The 16,985-nt window shown below is 41.1% G+C and overlaps 1 protein-coding gene across 1 annotated transcript in view; it reads left to right on the top strand.

Moving 5' to 3' along the window:
- Positions 1-9,145: 9,145 nt before the first annotated feature.
- TMEM26 (transmembrane protein 26) overlaps positions 9,146-16,985 on the top strand; it is a 48,048-nt gene continuing 40,208 nt past the window's right edge. Inside the window, exon 1 of the mRNA XM_038534028.1 lies at positions 9,146-9,382. Within this exon, the coding sequence (XP_038389956.1) occupies positions 9,192-9,382 (191 nt within the window). The 5' untranslated portion in view covers positions 9,146-9,191. The remainder of the gene's footprint in view (positions 9,383-16,985) is intronic.

The following is a 16,985-nucleotide window of genomic DNA, read 5'->3' as shown; positions in this document are numbered from 1 at the left end:
ACTGAGCTGGATATGTTTCCTTAGTAGTCTAGACAAAAACAACAACAACAATAGAAGAAACCCGCCAGACTAATAGACCCACTAAGGAGACTGTTTTATGCTTTTACATCTTATTTCTATTAAAAAGAAAGGTTTCATATGTCATGCAATATATGATATCTATCATGTGTGTACATATTTCTGCAAAACACAAACACACACATATATGTACATATTTTTTAGTACTTCACATGCAATTAAAAAGAATCTTTCACATTCTTATCACTGCCAAAAACTAAATGAGTTGTGACTTTGGATAAGTCACCTGCCCATTCTGAGCCTCAGTTTGCAAAGTGAGGAGTATGATAAACTCTGTGGTCTCTTTGGCATTGAGATAATTTTGTTGATGACAATGATAATAAAGCAGAGACTCCTCATGGGAGACAGCAAACAAATAATTGACTCTGCTATTCTAAAAGTATTCTCACAATATCACATAATTCCTTTCTCTGACATTTTTCAAGTGAGTGTTTGAATTTTTAAGCTACTTTCAAGTAAAATGAAATAACCAAATAAAATATTATATGCATTTTAAAATAATTCTTAAATTTTATCATAGTTTTAGATTTACATAAAATTTGCAAAAGTAATTCAAAGAGTGGGAGTCCATAATCTCCCACCCAGTTTCCCTCTTCTCACATCACCACTTTACATTAGTCACAACTATAGAACCAACATTGGTATTACTACCAATGACTATAGATCTTATTTGGATTTCACTTATTTTCACACCAATATTCTTTTTGTGTTCCAGGATGCCATCCAAGATACCACATTACACTTAGTCATCATGTCTGCTTAATTTCCTCTGGTCTGTGAGAGTTTTTAGTCTTTCGCTTGTTTTTCATGACTTTGACAAACAAAAAAGTAGAAATAGACTCACGAATAGAGAACAAAGTAGTGATTGCCAGAGGAAGGGGCATAGGAGGATAGGTGAAGTGGATAATAAGGAACAAAATTCAAGTTACAAAAGAAATAAGTCATTGCAATGGAAAGTACAGCATGAAGAATATTAATAATAATATTGTAATAACTGTGTATGGTGACAGATGGTAACTACACTAATCATGGTAAGGACCAAATAATGTATATAATTGTTGAATCACTATGTTGCACACCTAAAACTAATATAATATTGTATGTCAACTATACATCAATTAAAAAAAAACTTAAAATAATTTTCATGATTAAATGATACATAGTATCTTCAAACTATAGCTGTCACCCTAGGCTTATTTGAACAAATTCAAAATGCATCAAAATGTCCATTTAACCAGTCAAATACATGAACTACATGAACGAAGCATCATGATTTAAATTTGTATTTTGGATAAACTTTCTTTTCCAACCTGATTATTTTGTGTTTTATAGTCATATTTTATTGTGTCAAATATTCAGGTCTTCTTACCAGACCCCAATCATTCAAAAGAAGGCTGTTTCCTCATCTGTAAAATAGGCTTGTAATTACAAAAAAGATGCAACATTTTGGGTGTGTAACAATGTCTCTCACTTTTCAACTGCATAAGAAGGTCGTCTGATAACTGGACTCTCTGAAATCGCTAATAACAACAACAATTATCACTTTTTATAATTATAGCAGTAGTAATAATAATAGCTAACATATTTAGTTCTTACTGTGAGGCAGGCTCTGTGCTAAATGTCAATCTCATTTCATCCTCAAAATCTATGGATTAAAGTCCTGCTAATATCCTCATTCTGCCCATGAGTTAACTGGGGCTCCAGTTAGCTGGAGAGAGAGAGAGAAATCTACCCACATTTATAGAGATCATATGTTTGAAGCATTTAGTTTGCTCGGGCTACTGTAACAAAACAGCACAGATGGCTGAAAGATAGACATTTACTTTCTCACAGCCCGAATCACAGAAAGTCCAAGATCAAGGTGTTGGCAGGTTTGGTTTCTTCCGAAGCCTCCCTCATTGGCTTGCAGATGGCCATCATTTTTGCTGTGCTTTCATATGGTCTTTCTTCTCTGCTTGTGCATCCCTGGTGTCTCTCTGAGTGCCCAAATTTCTTCTTTTTAGAAAGATACTAGTCAGACTGGTTTAGCACCCAGCCTAATGGCTGCATTTTTATTTAATCACCTCATCTTGAAATCTGGTTACATTCTGAGGCACTAGAAGTTAAGATTTAAACTGTGGATTTGGGGGAACATAATTCAGTCCATAACAGGAGCTGTGATTTAAACCCAAGCTGTATGACTCCAGAGTCAAAATCCTAACTACTCAGCTCTCCCGGAAGATGAATCTCACACTATTCAGGGTGGTAAAACCATCAGGTTTTAAGACTTGTTTATCATTATCACCGAAGATGCAGTGTCTCTACTTATCTATGATCTCTTCAGGATCTCCTTCAGGAATGAGGCCTTGAGCTCAGACCAATGACATTTACTGGCTTTATTATTTCCCCTATCATTTACAAGCAGCTGGCCTTAGAAGAAGACTCAACTATGGTACCAGCTGGGGAGTAACACATTTCTGTTTTAGGATGTTGTTTATTCAACCTTCACTCATATCTTCATTTATTTATTCAATAAATATTTACTGAGTGCCTGCTATATTTCAGGCACTTTTTATAAGTGCTTTGAAGTATCAACCATTTTAACCCTTAAGATAGACAAAGATACTATCATTCTTACTTTATAGATGAGAAATCAATGCCCAAGGAGATTAAGGAATTTGTGGTCTGCAGTTGTATCATTTTAGGGGGAAGCCAGGGCCCAAATTGCCCAAGGCAATTTGAAGAATGCAACCTCCCTCCAGGTCCTTCACTCACACCCATTTCTTTTCCTTGCTAGCTTTGGAAGTGTGTGAAAATTGATCATTCCACCAAAATTTACTTACTTTTTTTTTTAAAGAAGAGTAATCATTACTGTTATTGTTAACGTAATAAAGCTCTGCTTTCCTCCACTATCATACATATGTGCAATAGTTGCAATTGCTATTTCTACTTAATCAACATGTTTCACAACAAAGAAATCTGTGTTTTCTGATTCAAATTTTGGCCTAGAAACTAAGACTTCACCTTTAAGATGATAGAAATAATTTTTAAAACCAAAGAGTATGCAATAAAAACAGTACTAGAAAGTGTGAAGGGGTGGACCAGTAATGTTGAGGACTTCCAGGAAGATAGCATTGGGCAGACAGGACTGGGGTCAATGTCGAAACCAGAGCAGAAGAAAACAGCCTAAGCTAGCAGAGGTGAGCATGGTTCCTCTGCAAAAGCCCCCAAGAAGCTGCAGTCATACAGCTGACTGCAGAAGAGAAGAGCGAAGAGAAGTTGCGTTCAAGGGACTTGTGCAATAGCTATACTCAGGACAGGAGAAATGGTTGAAGATCTTCTCTGCTTACTTACTCAGAGTCATCAATAGTTTCAAGCTAAATCTGAGAGCTGTTCTTTAGAGAAAGATGGGAGTGGGGTGAGACGCTTAATAAAAGTATAAAGAAAATCAGAGCATTCTTGAGGGGAGGATATGGATATGCCCAACAGCCAGGGCCGGGGCTAGAGAAGTAGAAGAAGAGAGATAGAAGAGAGAGAAGTAGAGAAGATAAATCAAGGAGGCTCTACCAAGGGTGGAATGAAGTGTACCAAGCACCAGCTCTCAGAGGAACCTTTCTTACCCTGACACCACAACCTGCTTCCCCTCATTGAATGCCACAGGGAGGCTGACCTGCAAGAGTATCCTGCCCTAGCCCTTATGACCATAGCCAACTCTCCCAGTCTGTAGACAGCAACTCAGAACACCTATACCAGATACGTCTTCCTGGCCAGCCTAGTTCATTATTTACAAATACAAATGGACAACAAAGGATCATTCCATTATTTGAGGATCAGCAGATTATAAAACTCTGAAAGTGAAAAAAGGAATAGAATAAATGGAGCAATCAATAAAGTGAAAGCAGATACAATTCACTAAAGAAAAAAATAAAATTTATAAGTAATATTTTTAAAGGAATTTTAAAAGCTATTGCTTCCATCAAACAAGAACAAGCTGCTGTGGAAAAAAAATGGTATATTGATTAATTAATCAATAAGAAAGACTTATTACAAAATAATTTGGCCTAAAGAATCATTGATAGAGTTGAACAATAAAATCAAATCATCTGAAGATTAAGTTAGACATCAAGAAGATAAGGTTAGGAAACACTACTAGAACACTGAGCAAAAAGACAACAATGGGAAATATAAGGCATTCCAGAAGGAGAAAACAGAAATAATAGAGAAGGAATTATCAAATAAACAAAAGATTTGATTTCCCTATAAAAAACTACTGTGTGGGGTAGTGTATATGGGAAAAGTCTAATATCTACTCCAAAGTCTGAAAAAATTCTAAAAATTCCAGGGAGTAAAAAAATACTTACCTACAAAGAGAAGACAATGAGATCTACATGAGACTTCCTATCAGTAATATTGGATTCCAGAAGATAGTGGAAGTCTTCAAAGTTCAGGGGAAGAATACATTGCATATGAAAAATACAGTGAATAATAATTACATGTTTTAAATATTTTTTGATGATTTTCAATTTTTAGGATCAACACAGTATACTTAATTATACGTAGAGAGAGTGTTGTTGTTCTAGACAATATCATCATTCACGAAATTTGGGTAGTAGAGGTAGAGTAAGAAAGAAAAAAATACTGTGGGAGTATTGGACTCTCCAATTTTCACATTGAGAAGTCAACAATTTTGTTAAGTTGGCAAATTAATGTGTGTGTGTGTGTGTGTGTGTGCATGTGTGTGTATAAGAATGATTTCTGGGAGCACCCAGGTGGCTCAGTCAGTTGAGCTTCTGATTCTTGGTTTTGGCTCAGATCATGATCTCTGGGTCGTGACATAAAGCCCTACACCAGGCTCTGCACTCATCAGGGAGTTTACTTGAGATTTTCTCCCTCTCCCTCTGACCTTCCTCTACTTGTACTCTCTCTCTCAAGTAAGTAAGTAAGTAAATTAATTAATTAATTAAAAGAATGATATCTGAATAGGATCAAAATGGAGCCAAAGAAGGAGTGAAAATTACTTAGAAGCTGTGGCTTTTGAGACTCACTGCAGCTCTGGGGACCTCGGGATATAGATGTGATTTTGGATTGCATTGCTGTTGGGAGGTCATAGATGAGTCCATGATTGCATGTACAATGTTTAAGTAGTATCACACAGGGACATCTCTAGCACTGTAGGCATGTGTACGTATCAGCCAAGAGCTGAATGGTCCTAGATGCATCCCTCAGTGTGTCTGCTGTGACCTTTCCTCCCCTGCCCAAACTGCCCTACCTAGAATGTCATGTTGAAGGATGATGAAAGCAGCATCAACATTGGACTTTGCTTGGGGACAGCCAATGACTGGATTATAGTCATTCAATAGCCTACTGTCTGGTTCATGGTGTGACCTGATACCTAGAGTTGAAAAAGTTCAGTGAATTCCTTTTCTGGGCAATTTGAACTCAGAATGTGGAGAGATGTGCCTGAAAGTAGACAGTGTTAGAGAGCTGCTGTGAAAAGGTCTACAAACTGCAACCGGAAGATCCCAGAGCCATGCAAGGACACAGCTGTGCTACAATTCCAGTTGCCCAAGGCTCTACTGTACTTCCTGTGCTTGATTTCCAAGGGGTCCCATCTCCTTGTAAGACCATTATGTATTCTTCCAATAATTACTCCTTTTACTTGAGTTAGTTTGAGACAGACTCATTCATGCAACCAAAATCATTCTAATTGAAAGAAAAGATTGACAACTGTTTTACTTTGAATTCAGAAGGGAAGAGAGGGCTGGTGACTACTGTCTCCTAAGACAATAGGGTGAACTCCACTTTGTGCAACCCCACCCTATACAAGAACTGGGTGCATGAGAGACTAAGATTGCTTTTTCAATAAGAATAGCATTTTTTTAATTGCTTTTTTTTTTCTTTTTAAAAGATTGCTGCTCTATTGGATCGAAGGTCTTAAGATAGTTCTTGAAACCTCCAATCCTCTTTTTTTTTTTTTTAAAGATTTATTTGTTTGTTTTAGAGAGAGAGAGTATGTGAGAGGGAGTGAGGGACAGAGGGAGAGAGAGGATCACAAGCACACTCAGCGCTAAGTACAGAGGCTGAGGCAGGGCTGAATCTGAGATCTTGACCCTGAGATTCTTCTTTTTTTTTTTTTTTAATTTATTCATGAAAGATACAGAGAGAGACAGAGACAGAGACACAGGCAAAGGGAGAAGCAGGCTCCCTGCAAGGAGCCCGATATGGGACTTGATCCTGGACCCCAGGATCATGCCCTGAGCCAAAGGCAGACACTCAACCGCTGAGCCACCCAGGCATCCCATGACCCTGAGATTCTGACATTAGCCGAAACTAAGAGCCGGAGGCTCAAACCAACTGAACCACCCAGATACCCCAACCTCCAGTCTTCTAAAATGAGCTTAGGAGAAAAATTTTAAAAAACAACCTTTAAGTTCTATTTAAAGAACTTTTAAATAGTTCTTTATTTATTACTATTTATTTTGTTTTTCAAACCTGGAAATAATAGAACCTATACTGAACCTAAGCCTTCAAAACAGGGAACAATAAAGACATTTGGAAGCTGTTAGACTGACCTCCTTCCTTTCTTGTCAAACCCTTCTCCTCAAGTCCCTCCTTGGAGGCCTAAGAAAAAGGAAAGCAAGCCCTGACGGCAGGCAACTGGTCTACCCAGCAGCAGGTTTTGTCATCTTCCTGTAGAACACCAAGATTTCACAGAACATAAACATCAAGCAAAGCCATTCTGTGAATCTGATGGATCAAGAAAAAGATAGATAGGATCTGTAATTATGTCTGAACCCGGAAAAAGATGTGAACATTGTCCTAACTGCCCTAACAGTTCCCTATCTAAATAAGGACTTTATTAAGACAACCCATCATAGAATTAAACCCAGTTCCTGAGCGCATCCAATTAGAGTAAAGCCCCACCTTCTGAGCCCTCTGTAATTAGCTAACACAAGGCCACATCCTTTCTAGTAAGCGCTTTCTAATCCTTCTAATGCCTTCTTCCTGAACTGCCCACAGTTCGCAATGGAGTGTGCTCTCTGCCTAACAGACTAGTAAACCCAACTTGTTCAGCAACAATCTGTTCCCGTGGTGTTCAGCCAGAGGGTTTGACAGGCCTTAGGAGTGTCACATTTGTCTTCTCCACTCCTAGTATTACTTGTCTTGGATCATCGAAGATTGGCTCCCCAGAACTAACTTTCTTGGTCCGGGCAGTCATCGCCAGTGTTTACCAAGTACTTAATACCTTCCAGGTACTTTATGTGGATTAACTCATTTGAACTTCACAATGACTCTATGAATTAACAGGCTTAGCATCCCATATACAGATGAGGAAACAGAGGTACAAAGTTTATAGCAATGCTAAAGTGGCTGAGCCAGGACTCCAAGGAGGTCAGTTGGCCTGGCTCTAGGGCTCCAATGTCCATACCACCCTGCCTCCCACTGCCCTGGTACACTGTGCTCTTGCATGTCACTGAATAGTGTGAGGTCACAATGAAAAGCACTATAATAAGCAGTCCTAGGAAATCACTGCTGGGTTTCCTGTAAGGTGTAGAAGAATGCACACCCACAGGGGGAAAAAAAAATTGCCCTAATGACAGTATCAGAAATAACTGAGCTTCTAAACAATTGGATTTTTTTTTCACCTAATGAGCACATTAATCATATAATTCAAAGTTTTCAACCTATTTTTAAGAAAGGTATGAGATGATCGTAAGTTGAATACACCTAACCAATATATTCCTTTTGTGTTTTCCTCAGTTTTACTAATGTGGTCAAGAGAACATTCCTGCTTGGTAGTAATATGGCTGGTATGTCTTTAACTCTCCCAGAAAGGGATGGTGGTGGAGGTACAGAGCCTTAGAAGGCAATAATTAATATCTAGTGAGATTTCAATAACTTAGTTTCATTATATTTTATTTGTTTTTGTAATTACCTTCCATCTCCGGCCTACTATCCTGGTTTTCCATGTAGAAGCGATGTAAAGCTTCATTTAAAAATTATTTCAGTAAAGAATTGAGTTCGTTTAAAGAAAAAATGTCAAATAAATAGTGGTCTGGGCAGGAGGAAACCAAACAAGGAAAGGAAAATCATGAAGGTGTTTTGGGAAACCCCAACTTAGTTTCCTCTTTTCCTCGGATGCTAGGAAGGCCAGAGTTTAATTCATTGGTCACTGGCCTGAAATACGCGGTTCACATCTGCACCAATTGCTCCCCTCAAGTCCCACCTCTGGCTTTATCTTCTCCGTCCTCCCTCAGTTTCCCCATCCGCCTCCCGGCCTTGCAGAAGGAATCAGTGGCGGGCGCGACCCGAGCTGCCCGCTGGCCCCGCAGTGCGGGGACGCTCTGCACCCGAAGCCCCAACCCCGGCCTGATTCCTCTGGGTCCCCGAGGGCTGGATTCTTCTAACTGCCCCGGAACAGCGTTTCTAAAACTGCTTGGACAGCGGATTCCCCGGCGCTCCTCCAGCTTGGAGTCACTATGACAGTTTGTCCTCGTAAGAAGTGTGAGGGGATTAAAGGCCCTCGGTGGGAAAGCCAGGGGGGGTCCCGCCCCCTTGGGTCCCGTAGCACCGCGCCCTCCAGGCCGCCCCATCCCTCGGAGTCCAGGAGTTTCGGGGACACCGCTGCGGGGGTGGGATGGGGTGGGGGGCGGGGATGGAGCCCGGCTCCCGGGATTGAGCGCGGGGTGGGCAGCGCTGGGGGGGGGGGGGCGGGCCCCGGAGCCCCGCCGAGCAGCCCCAGCCGCCCCGGAAAGCGCCGCAGTCTACGCGGGCTGGGTTCGGAGACTCCCCTCTAGGAGAGTTGTCAGGAAGTTCGGGGGAGGGGCGAGTGCTGTCTGCGGCTCCCCCGGCGCGGGGGGCTGCGGAGGCTCGGCGGCAGCGGGGCTCGAGCTGTCACGTTCCCGCCCACGGGCGGGCTCCGGGGCTCCCCAGCGGACTCGCGGGGCGCAGAGCGCGGGGGGCAGAGCGCGGGGCGCAGGGCGCGGGGGGCAGGGCGCGGGGGGCAGGGCTCGGGGCGCAGAGCGCGGGGGGGCAGGCAGGGCGCGGGGGAGCCGGGCGCGGGGGGGCAGGCAGGGCGCGGGGGGCAGGCAGGGCTCGGGGCGCAGAGCGCGGGGCGCAGAGCGCGGGCCGGCATGGACAGACTGGTCCTGCTCAACGCCCTGGCCACCCGGCTGCTGTTCGTGCTGCACTCGCTGGTCGGGGTCTGGCGAGTGACCGAGGTGAAGAAGGACCCGCGGTACTGGCTGCTCGCGCTGCTCAACCTCTTGCTCCTTCTGGAGGCCGGGCTCACCCTCAAGTTCAAGCGCGGCAGAGGCTACAAATGGTGAGCGCACCCCGGGAAAGGGAGGGCGCGCGGAGCCCTGGGCACTGCTCCGGCCGCCCTGCCAGCGACCCGAGAGCCCAGCTCCCCGCAGCCGCCGATTCCTCCCTCCGCTTCGGACCCTCTTTGTCCCTGCCCGGAGCTTCCGAGGAGCGCGAGGTGCCTGCGCATCTCTGGGACCCGCCCGGGGACCTCGGGGTCCCAGGGCAACACGGAGAAGGCTCAGTCGCCGCCCGGTGTCACCCAGTCCCAGGTTTGGCAACTTGGAAGATGTGAAAAAGGAAGGGAAGCGCTTGCTTGCCTGCCCTGCAGAAGGTGCTCCGGGCACGGGGTGGGGAGGGGGACGGTGGGGGGTCAGTGGGGTGTCCGCGCGCCCGCCGCCTGAACTTGGGGTGTGTGGGTGTGCACTCGGCATTCTGTGCAGGCAGGTGTAGGGATGCGTTTCGCTGGGCACAAGAGACTTTTGTAAGAGCTGGTGTGTATAGAACAGTCTCCCAGGGTGAGAAGCCCCTGGAAGCACTTCTGTAGCGCTTTGCTCCCTGCAGCCTGGCGCCCTGACCCGGCACCCGCTTCAGGTGCCCCAGGTTGGTTCCTTCGGAGCTTGGTTAATGGTGAGTTCACCCGGTCAAAGAAGGGTTGCCTCGCTGGTGGAGGACCGGCACAGAGGGCTTCAGAGCTAACCTCAACCTGCTCTGTGTGATGTGTTATCTCCTCCCCAAGACTTGAGTGGAAATAGAAAAGTTGAGAAAAAGATTCTCTTGCCATTTACAAAGAGTTTCCATCTCCATCCCTCCACTCCTGGTAGATTTTCATCCCGGACTTCTCCAAGTTAGGCCTCTTCTTATATTAATTTTTAAAAACTATGGTCACACAAAAATGCAGTAAAAGGTATACTATACATTGATTAAAAAAAAGTAAAGCAATATTTGTATATATGTCAATACTTTTAAAAATACCTAATACTAGAAGAAACTATTATTAGTCAAATCAAGAATTACATACACAATGGCATTATAGTTGGTCTTCATAAGGGAGGAAGACCCTTCTCTACTGTTTCATATATTAAACTTCAAAAGGCTATGTATTTTGTGAGAGTCTAAGGGTGAGAATGTGTTACTGTGTCTCTTAAAATGATATAAATCTTGCTTACATTTTCCACTATTGAAAAAATTCTTTTAATTATAAGTGAAAAAAAAATGATTCATGTAGAATCCTCATGTGATACAATAAGGAGGGGAATGTTACAGCCCCTCCTCCACCCTGTGGTCAGCTCTTTAAGCAGGAGAGATTTGAGGTACTTTCCAATATGCCTTTTAAAAACCTTGAAGAGGGACTCCTGGGTGGCTCTGCGGTTGAACGGTTCTGCCTTCAGCTCAGGGAGTGAGCTTGGGGCCCTGGGATCCAGTCCCGCATCAGGCTCCCTGTGAGGAGCCTGTTTCTCCCTCTGCCTATGCCTCTGCCTTTCTCTCTCTGTCTCTCATGAATAAATAAAATATTAAAAAAAAAAAAACCTCAAAGAAAAAAAATGGCATTAGCTTCCCCAGTAAGCCTCAGGGTTAAAGAAACATAAGGGGAGAAAAGTGTTCACCCAGCAGGTCAGATGAGATTTATTTAGTTTTTACTGAGTATCTTTAAGATGCTAAGGTAGAAAATATCTTCAGTAATACAACCATGAGGTCTGAGGCTGAAAAGTGTTGTGTGGAAGGTGATCCTGTCACTGACCATCATAGCTTCTGGGACAACTGTCAACCTAGGAAGGAGAACCAACTCAATGGGCGGTGAAATATCCTCCCTCATGCTCCAAGAGTAGACCAGAGGCCTGAGCTCATGTTTAGTCAAAATTCCTGTCTAGTTTTGTAGAAATGCTGTAGCCAGTTGGAACTTTACCTTCATGTCTATACCATCGTTGGCAGCTGATTCTGACTGGTATGTAACCTACAACTAAGAAAGGAAAAAAGATTGGGGCAAAAATGAGTGATCGATATGTCAAGTTAAATAGGGACCTGGGGACATATTCATGTGTAGAGTGTGGTCTCAACATTAGAAGGAAAATGGAATGATCTGGGTCTTCCTCTTTATTTATCCTGAGGCATTGAACAAGTTACTTAGCCTCCCTGACTGTGGTTTCTTCATCTGTAAATACTTATAGGTTGCTATAAATTAAATGAAATAATACATTTGATAGTTGATGAATAAGAAAGAAATTTTTTTCTTAGATCCTAGGATTTTTCTTTTTCTTCTTATTAAAAAATATGATGTGTCAACTCGACACATTTTCTGTACAAGTCCAACAACTTTACTTGAGGGACTGGCCAATAAACCACTGGCTCACAATCGAAAAGTCGAAAAAAATTCTCACCTTTACTTCAGAACAGCCATGTTATGTACTGTACAATATAGCATTTATTGAGAAAATTGTGCCAGCTCAATATCTAGACTAATATTTGAAAATAAGCAAAGTAAATAGTAGATTTGAGGGACACCTGGGCTGGGTGGCTCAGTGGTTGAGCATCTATCTACCTTAGGCTCAGGTCATGATCCTAGGATCCTGGGATCAAGTCCCTCACGAGGTTCCCCGCAGGGAGCCTGCTTCTCTCTCTATGTCTCTGTCTCTTTCTCTGTCTCTCTCATGAATAAATAATCTTTTTTAAAAAGAAAATAATAGATTTGGGGCTTATAAATTTTCAGGAACAAATGAGTCTTTGTAAATGATCTAAATAGAAATGTGATTAATAATGCTTTGTTCTACTGATGTTACTAAATGCTTTGTTCCACTAAGCCTGCAAATGTGGTTACTTTTGTGGTGAACAAAGTTCACACACTATTCTGTCATAAGTTTGAGGGAAAAAAATCATAAGATGGGATGCTGAAAAAATATATATAGAAAATTATTCCCGTGGTAACAATTAAAAAGGATTTGATTTGGAACATATTTCATTTCTGGGTTAGTGTTTTCTGAGTAAGGCAAGGCATGATTTTTTGTTATTCTTGAGTGTTAAAAAGATAGTTTCCATCAGGATATCATGACTGATGAAATTTAAAAAAAAGCTAAGTAAATCTTATGACAGTATCTAGAACTCTCTATAGGAAAATGTCAATATATAGATCTATATGCAGAACTATATATTATATACCTTTTGATCCATTGATCTTACATTTTGGAATCTACCCTATAGAAACCAAAGTGGTCATATGTAAAGACATATGCACAAGAATATTAATTTCCATCTTATAAGTAAAAAATAAACCTAAAAACAACCTGATTATCCATCAACAGACTGGTTGAAAAATTATAAAATATACACATACTGTATATATTTTGTTGATATTAAAAATAACGAGCTAGAGTTCAGCTATTGACTAGAGAGATGCCCGTGATATGTTGTCAGGAGGAAAAAAAAGTTGCAGAGTTATGCATATTATAGGTTAATTTCTAAAGGACTTGTCAAAGAATTATCTTTTGTATCAATTGAATACATTATCCATTTACAAGTTAAGAAGAAGAAGAAGGTGAAACCTTCCCATACTTAAAACCAATCAACCAATCAAATAATGCTTGAATGGTAGATCAAGCTTTGTACACACAGGAGGTGAGAATTTCTTCTCTGGAACATCAGATCCATGAACCTCCTTTAGACTACGCTGGTCTACTTTGGACATTGTTAGTTTTACTAACATTTGCACCTAGCCCCACATAAATCAAACCTACAGAAATCATGAAATGATACATTGAGCTATAGAGGAAAATGTGAACAAAATTTCCTGAAACATAGCAAACATATTACACTTGTCAAAAAAATGTTTCTTTAGCTATCCTTTGGAAAGGAAACATGGAACTAGTGCAGCTGAGCTCAGCTGTCCAGGGACAGCAACATTACCTCAACACTAATAACTTGCAGTTGGAGAAGTTTAATTTGTTGGAATCCTATAGGATAGAGAGGGTAAGCCAACAACACATCCCTTGTTAAGCCTAGTAAATGTGTGATGGTACAATTTGTTCCTCTTCACCTGGTGTTTATTAATTTCATGTGCATGATCACTTACTTTCCTATGAGATGGAGATTAGCATCACTTGCTTTATTCTTTCTTGATTTTATTTTCTGAATTATCATTTAGGTAAAGTCAAACACAAAATAATGTTTCTGTTGCCTATTTGCTAATACTGATAAAATATTCCTTGGCGGTTAGACAAATAACCAAAATTGTGACATGTTTGAAGCCTGTTCCCTTGAAAGCAGGCGGTATCTGAAAATAAATAGAAATCTAAGTTGAATTTATTGGCAAAAGTACAGAATTTTAAACACCGAGCCTTCTTCATCTGAATTTTAAGAATATAAAGTAATATAATCGAGTTAATAAAATTCCTCACCTACTTGCCTGACTTTCCTCAGTATACCTCATTCCTTTTTCCTTTATTGCGTTTAATCAAATGTCGATTTGTTAAATTGCCCAATAAGTACATGTGGTACTAGGCTAGATACTACATGAACAGGCAGAAAAAACAGAAAACATATTTGAAATTTTTAAATAAAGGGTAGTATTTTGATTAAGTGTTAAATGTATGGGAATAAGAATAATTGTGACTATTCAGCATTTGTTGATGTCCAGGCTCTCTCAGATGTCTTACACAGATTATTCCATGTGATCTTGACAGTAGCTGCAATGATTTTGTTTCTCTGTTTCCCCCTCAATTTTAGATGAGGAAACTGAGACACAGAGCCATGAAATCATTTTATTTAGGATCACTCAGCTGGTAATTGAAGGAGTCCAGCAGTTTAGAGGAGAAAGTATGTGAGGAAGTGTGGGGGGGTAGGATGGGAAGGAGGAAGGGACATCATGGCATTTGAGCTGGAGCAGGAAAAATGGGTAAGAGCCAGGAGTGCAAAGGCTTGTCCTGAGCGAGGTGGGTGTAGGAAAACTTCTCTGGAGGAAGCACACAGTCTTATCAGTCTTCATTCAACAAAAATATGTGGAACAGCTAATATGTGTTAGACACTGTTTGAAGGTCAAGAATGTGGAGGTGAATAAAACAGGTAAAATCCTGCCCTGAAGGAACTCACATTTTAGTCAGGGACTCAGAAAATAAAGAAGTAAGTAAGAGGGGATCCCTGGGTGGCGCAGCAGTTTGGCGCCTGCCTTATGGCCCAGGGCGCGATCCTGGAGACCCAGGATCGAATCCCACGTCGGGCTCCCGGTGCATGGAGCCTGCTTCTCCCTCTGCCTGTGTCTCTGCCTCTCTCTCTCTCTCTGTGTGTGACTATCATAAATAATAATAAAAAAAAATTTAAAAAAAAGAAGTAAGTAAGAAACAAGTGGACTAATAAGTGACAAATGACTGATCTGAACTCTGGATGCCTAAGTGGTAGAAGTTACAAAGGGATGAAGGAACAAGGGGAAGATTCTACTGGGTGGTCAGAGAGGCCTTGTTGGGGAGGGGACATCTGAACTGAGTCTGTTTTTTAGAGCGGAGAAGGAGCCAGTATGGCAAGAGCCAGGGCAATGAAAAAAAGAGAGGGAGGAGTCAAGTGTTTCCTGGGACATTTCTGACATAACCCCCAGAAGACAGATAAAACTGGCTTTCTTTTCTATTCTTCTTTGTCTCTCCCATGTCCTTTGCCTCCAAGTGAAAACTGCCTTCTACGTTTTATATTGTTACCATATCTCATTTGAAACCCCATGTGTTAGACAATGTCTGGATGGCTCCCAACTAAAAACAGGAAAGACAAATTAGGAATCAGAAGAGATTCTATCCTAAACTGATTTTAAATTCAAACCAATTTTGTAAAAAACAAACACACAAACAAATAAAAACTTCAATGAAATCTGTTTAAAATGTTTTTTAAGATTTATTTATTTATTCATGAGAGACACAGAGACAGAGAGAGAGAGAGTCAGAGACACAGGCAGAGGGAGAAGCAGGCCCCACATAGGGAGCCTGATGTGGGACTCGATCCCAGGTCTCCAGCATCACGCCCTGGGCCAAAGGCAGACGCTCAACCGCTGAGCCATCCAGGGGGTCCCTGAAATCTGTTTTAAATGCTCAATTATATTTAGAAAGTTCAACAGCAGAAGTAGAAACCTAGACTTCCCAGAAACTGTATAACTGACTGACCCTGAACAAGTCTTGGGTAGTATAGGAGAATTCCTTTGTCTGATGTCATTCTGTAGTGTTTGATAACATGTGTCTTCCTTCATCAAAATTGTTTACAAAAATGCCAGTGAGAAAGTTGGGAAATAAAAGCACTCTTCCTTTGCTGATCTTTTTGGATATTAGAGAGGATGAGATGGAGGGATTTAGAAGGAGACCTTGTGATTTCCATATGGCCAACTCGGGCAATGGAAATTCTCCCGGCAGATAGACTATTTCTCTCACTGTTCACACTTGCTGTCCAAATTTCCTGAAATCTCTGTTTAGCTTTTAAGTTATTCTAGTAACACTTTCCACCATGCATCAGATTTATCAGCCATGTCTGTAGTATGTATCCAAGAGTTGTATTATATTCATTGTCTTCACATGTTGTTTGTGTCTATGTGTTTTATAGCCTGAGCCTTGAGCTCAATGCACGAGGATGACTTAAGTTTGCATCTTTTTTGGAAGCACACATTGAATGTTACCAGTAAATGACTTGGTTTTTAGGGATCTGAGTCATGGTTTAGGAAGAAGAGTCTTACCTTGACTTGGATTATTACTATGCATCACTCCAGGAAATAGTTGTACTTTCTTCTTTTATTTCACAGTGGACTTGGGATCAAAGCAATAATTATGTCTGCATTTAGAATGAGACCCCCAGGAAACTGAACCGTTAAGTGATGTCCATGCTGTTTCCATGAGTATATTCAATCAAGACACTTAGAACTAAAAATTTAAGGTTCTAATATTTTGTAACTTCTTGTACTTCACAGGGAGGAAAACAAAGTGCAAAATTGGTGTGGGCAGCTCCCATGAGCCAGTGTAAATATATCCTTACTTCTAAATTTCATGCATTTCTCCTTCTCATGCGGTGCCATTATTTGCATACAGCACCAGGACAAATCTGAATAGTTTAACTTCTTTTCCAACAATGGAAAATTCACTTTTCCATCAAGATTTGTTCTCCCCATGTGCATGTTCCTCATTACTCCAGAAATTCTTCTGAAGTCCTGGTATCAGGAGAGTTAGATCTAGGGTATATAAATTATTTTGTTAAAGAAAACCACTGTTTTGTTTTTAAATAAAATAAGGGTTTTTATATGCAGATATCAAAGTTGAAATTTCTTCGAAAGTCACACCGAAGTAATATTAAGGACATACAGATTATTAATATAAAATGCCAGGATGGGGACTGATTTGGTGTCTTTTATCAGAATATGAACCTATGGTAGTTATTTAGGGGAGGGGTGTTATATTTTATCATCAGTTTGTCTGACGGATCTCTAAGAGACAGCGGGTGTGCGACTGACTTAATGTTGTATGCTTATTAGAGTAAAAATTAGTATTCCTTAGGGGGAAAAATCTTCTCTACCATTAGTGCTGCTGCCAGCCCTGATTGGGTCCTTCAGTATTCCTTTGCTTTCTTTTTTTAAAATTTTATTTAGTTATGGGGAGAGAGAGAGAGAGAGAGAGAGA

The sequence above is a fragment of the Canis lupus genome, chromosome 4 (genome assembly GCF_011100685.1).
Source record: "Canis lupus familiaris isolate Mischka breed German Shepherd chromosome 4, alternate assembly UU_Cfam_GSD_1.0, whole genome shotgun sequence".
Classification (NCBI taxonomy): domain Eukaryota; kingdom Metazoa; phylum Chordata; class Mammalia; order Carnivora; family Canidae; genus Canis; species Canis lupus.
The sequence above is the reverse complement of the archived record's forward strand: the minus strand, read 5'-3'. Positions and strand labels throughout refer to the sequence as shown.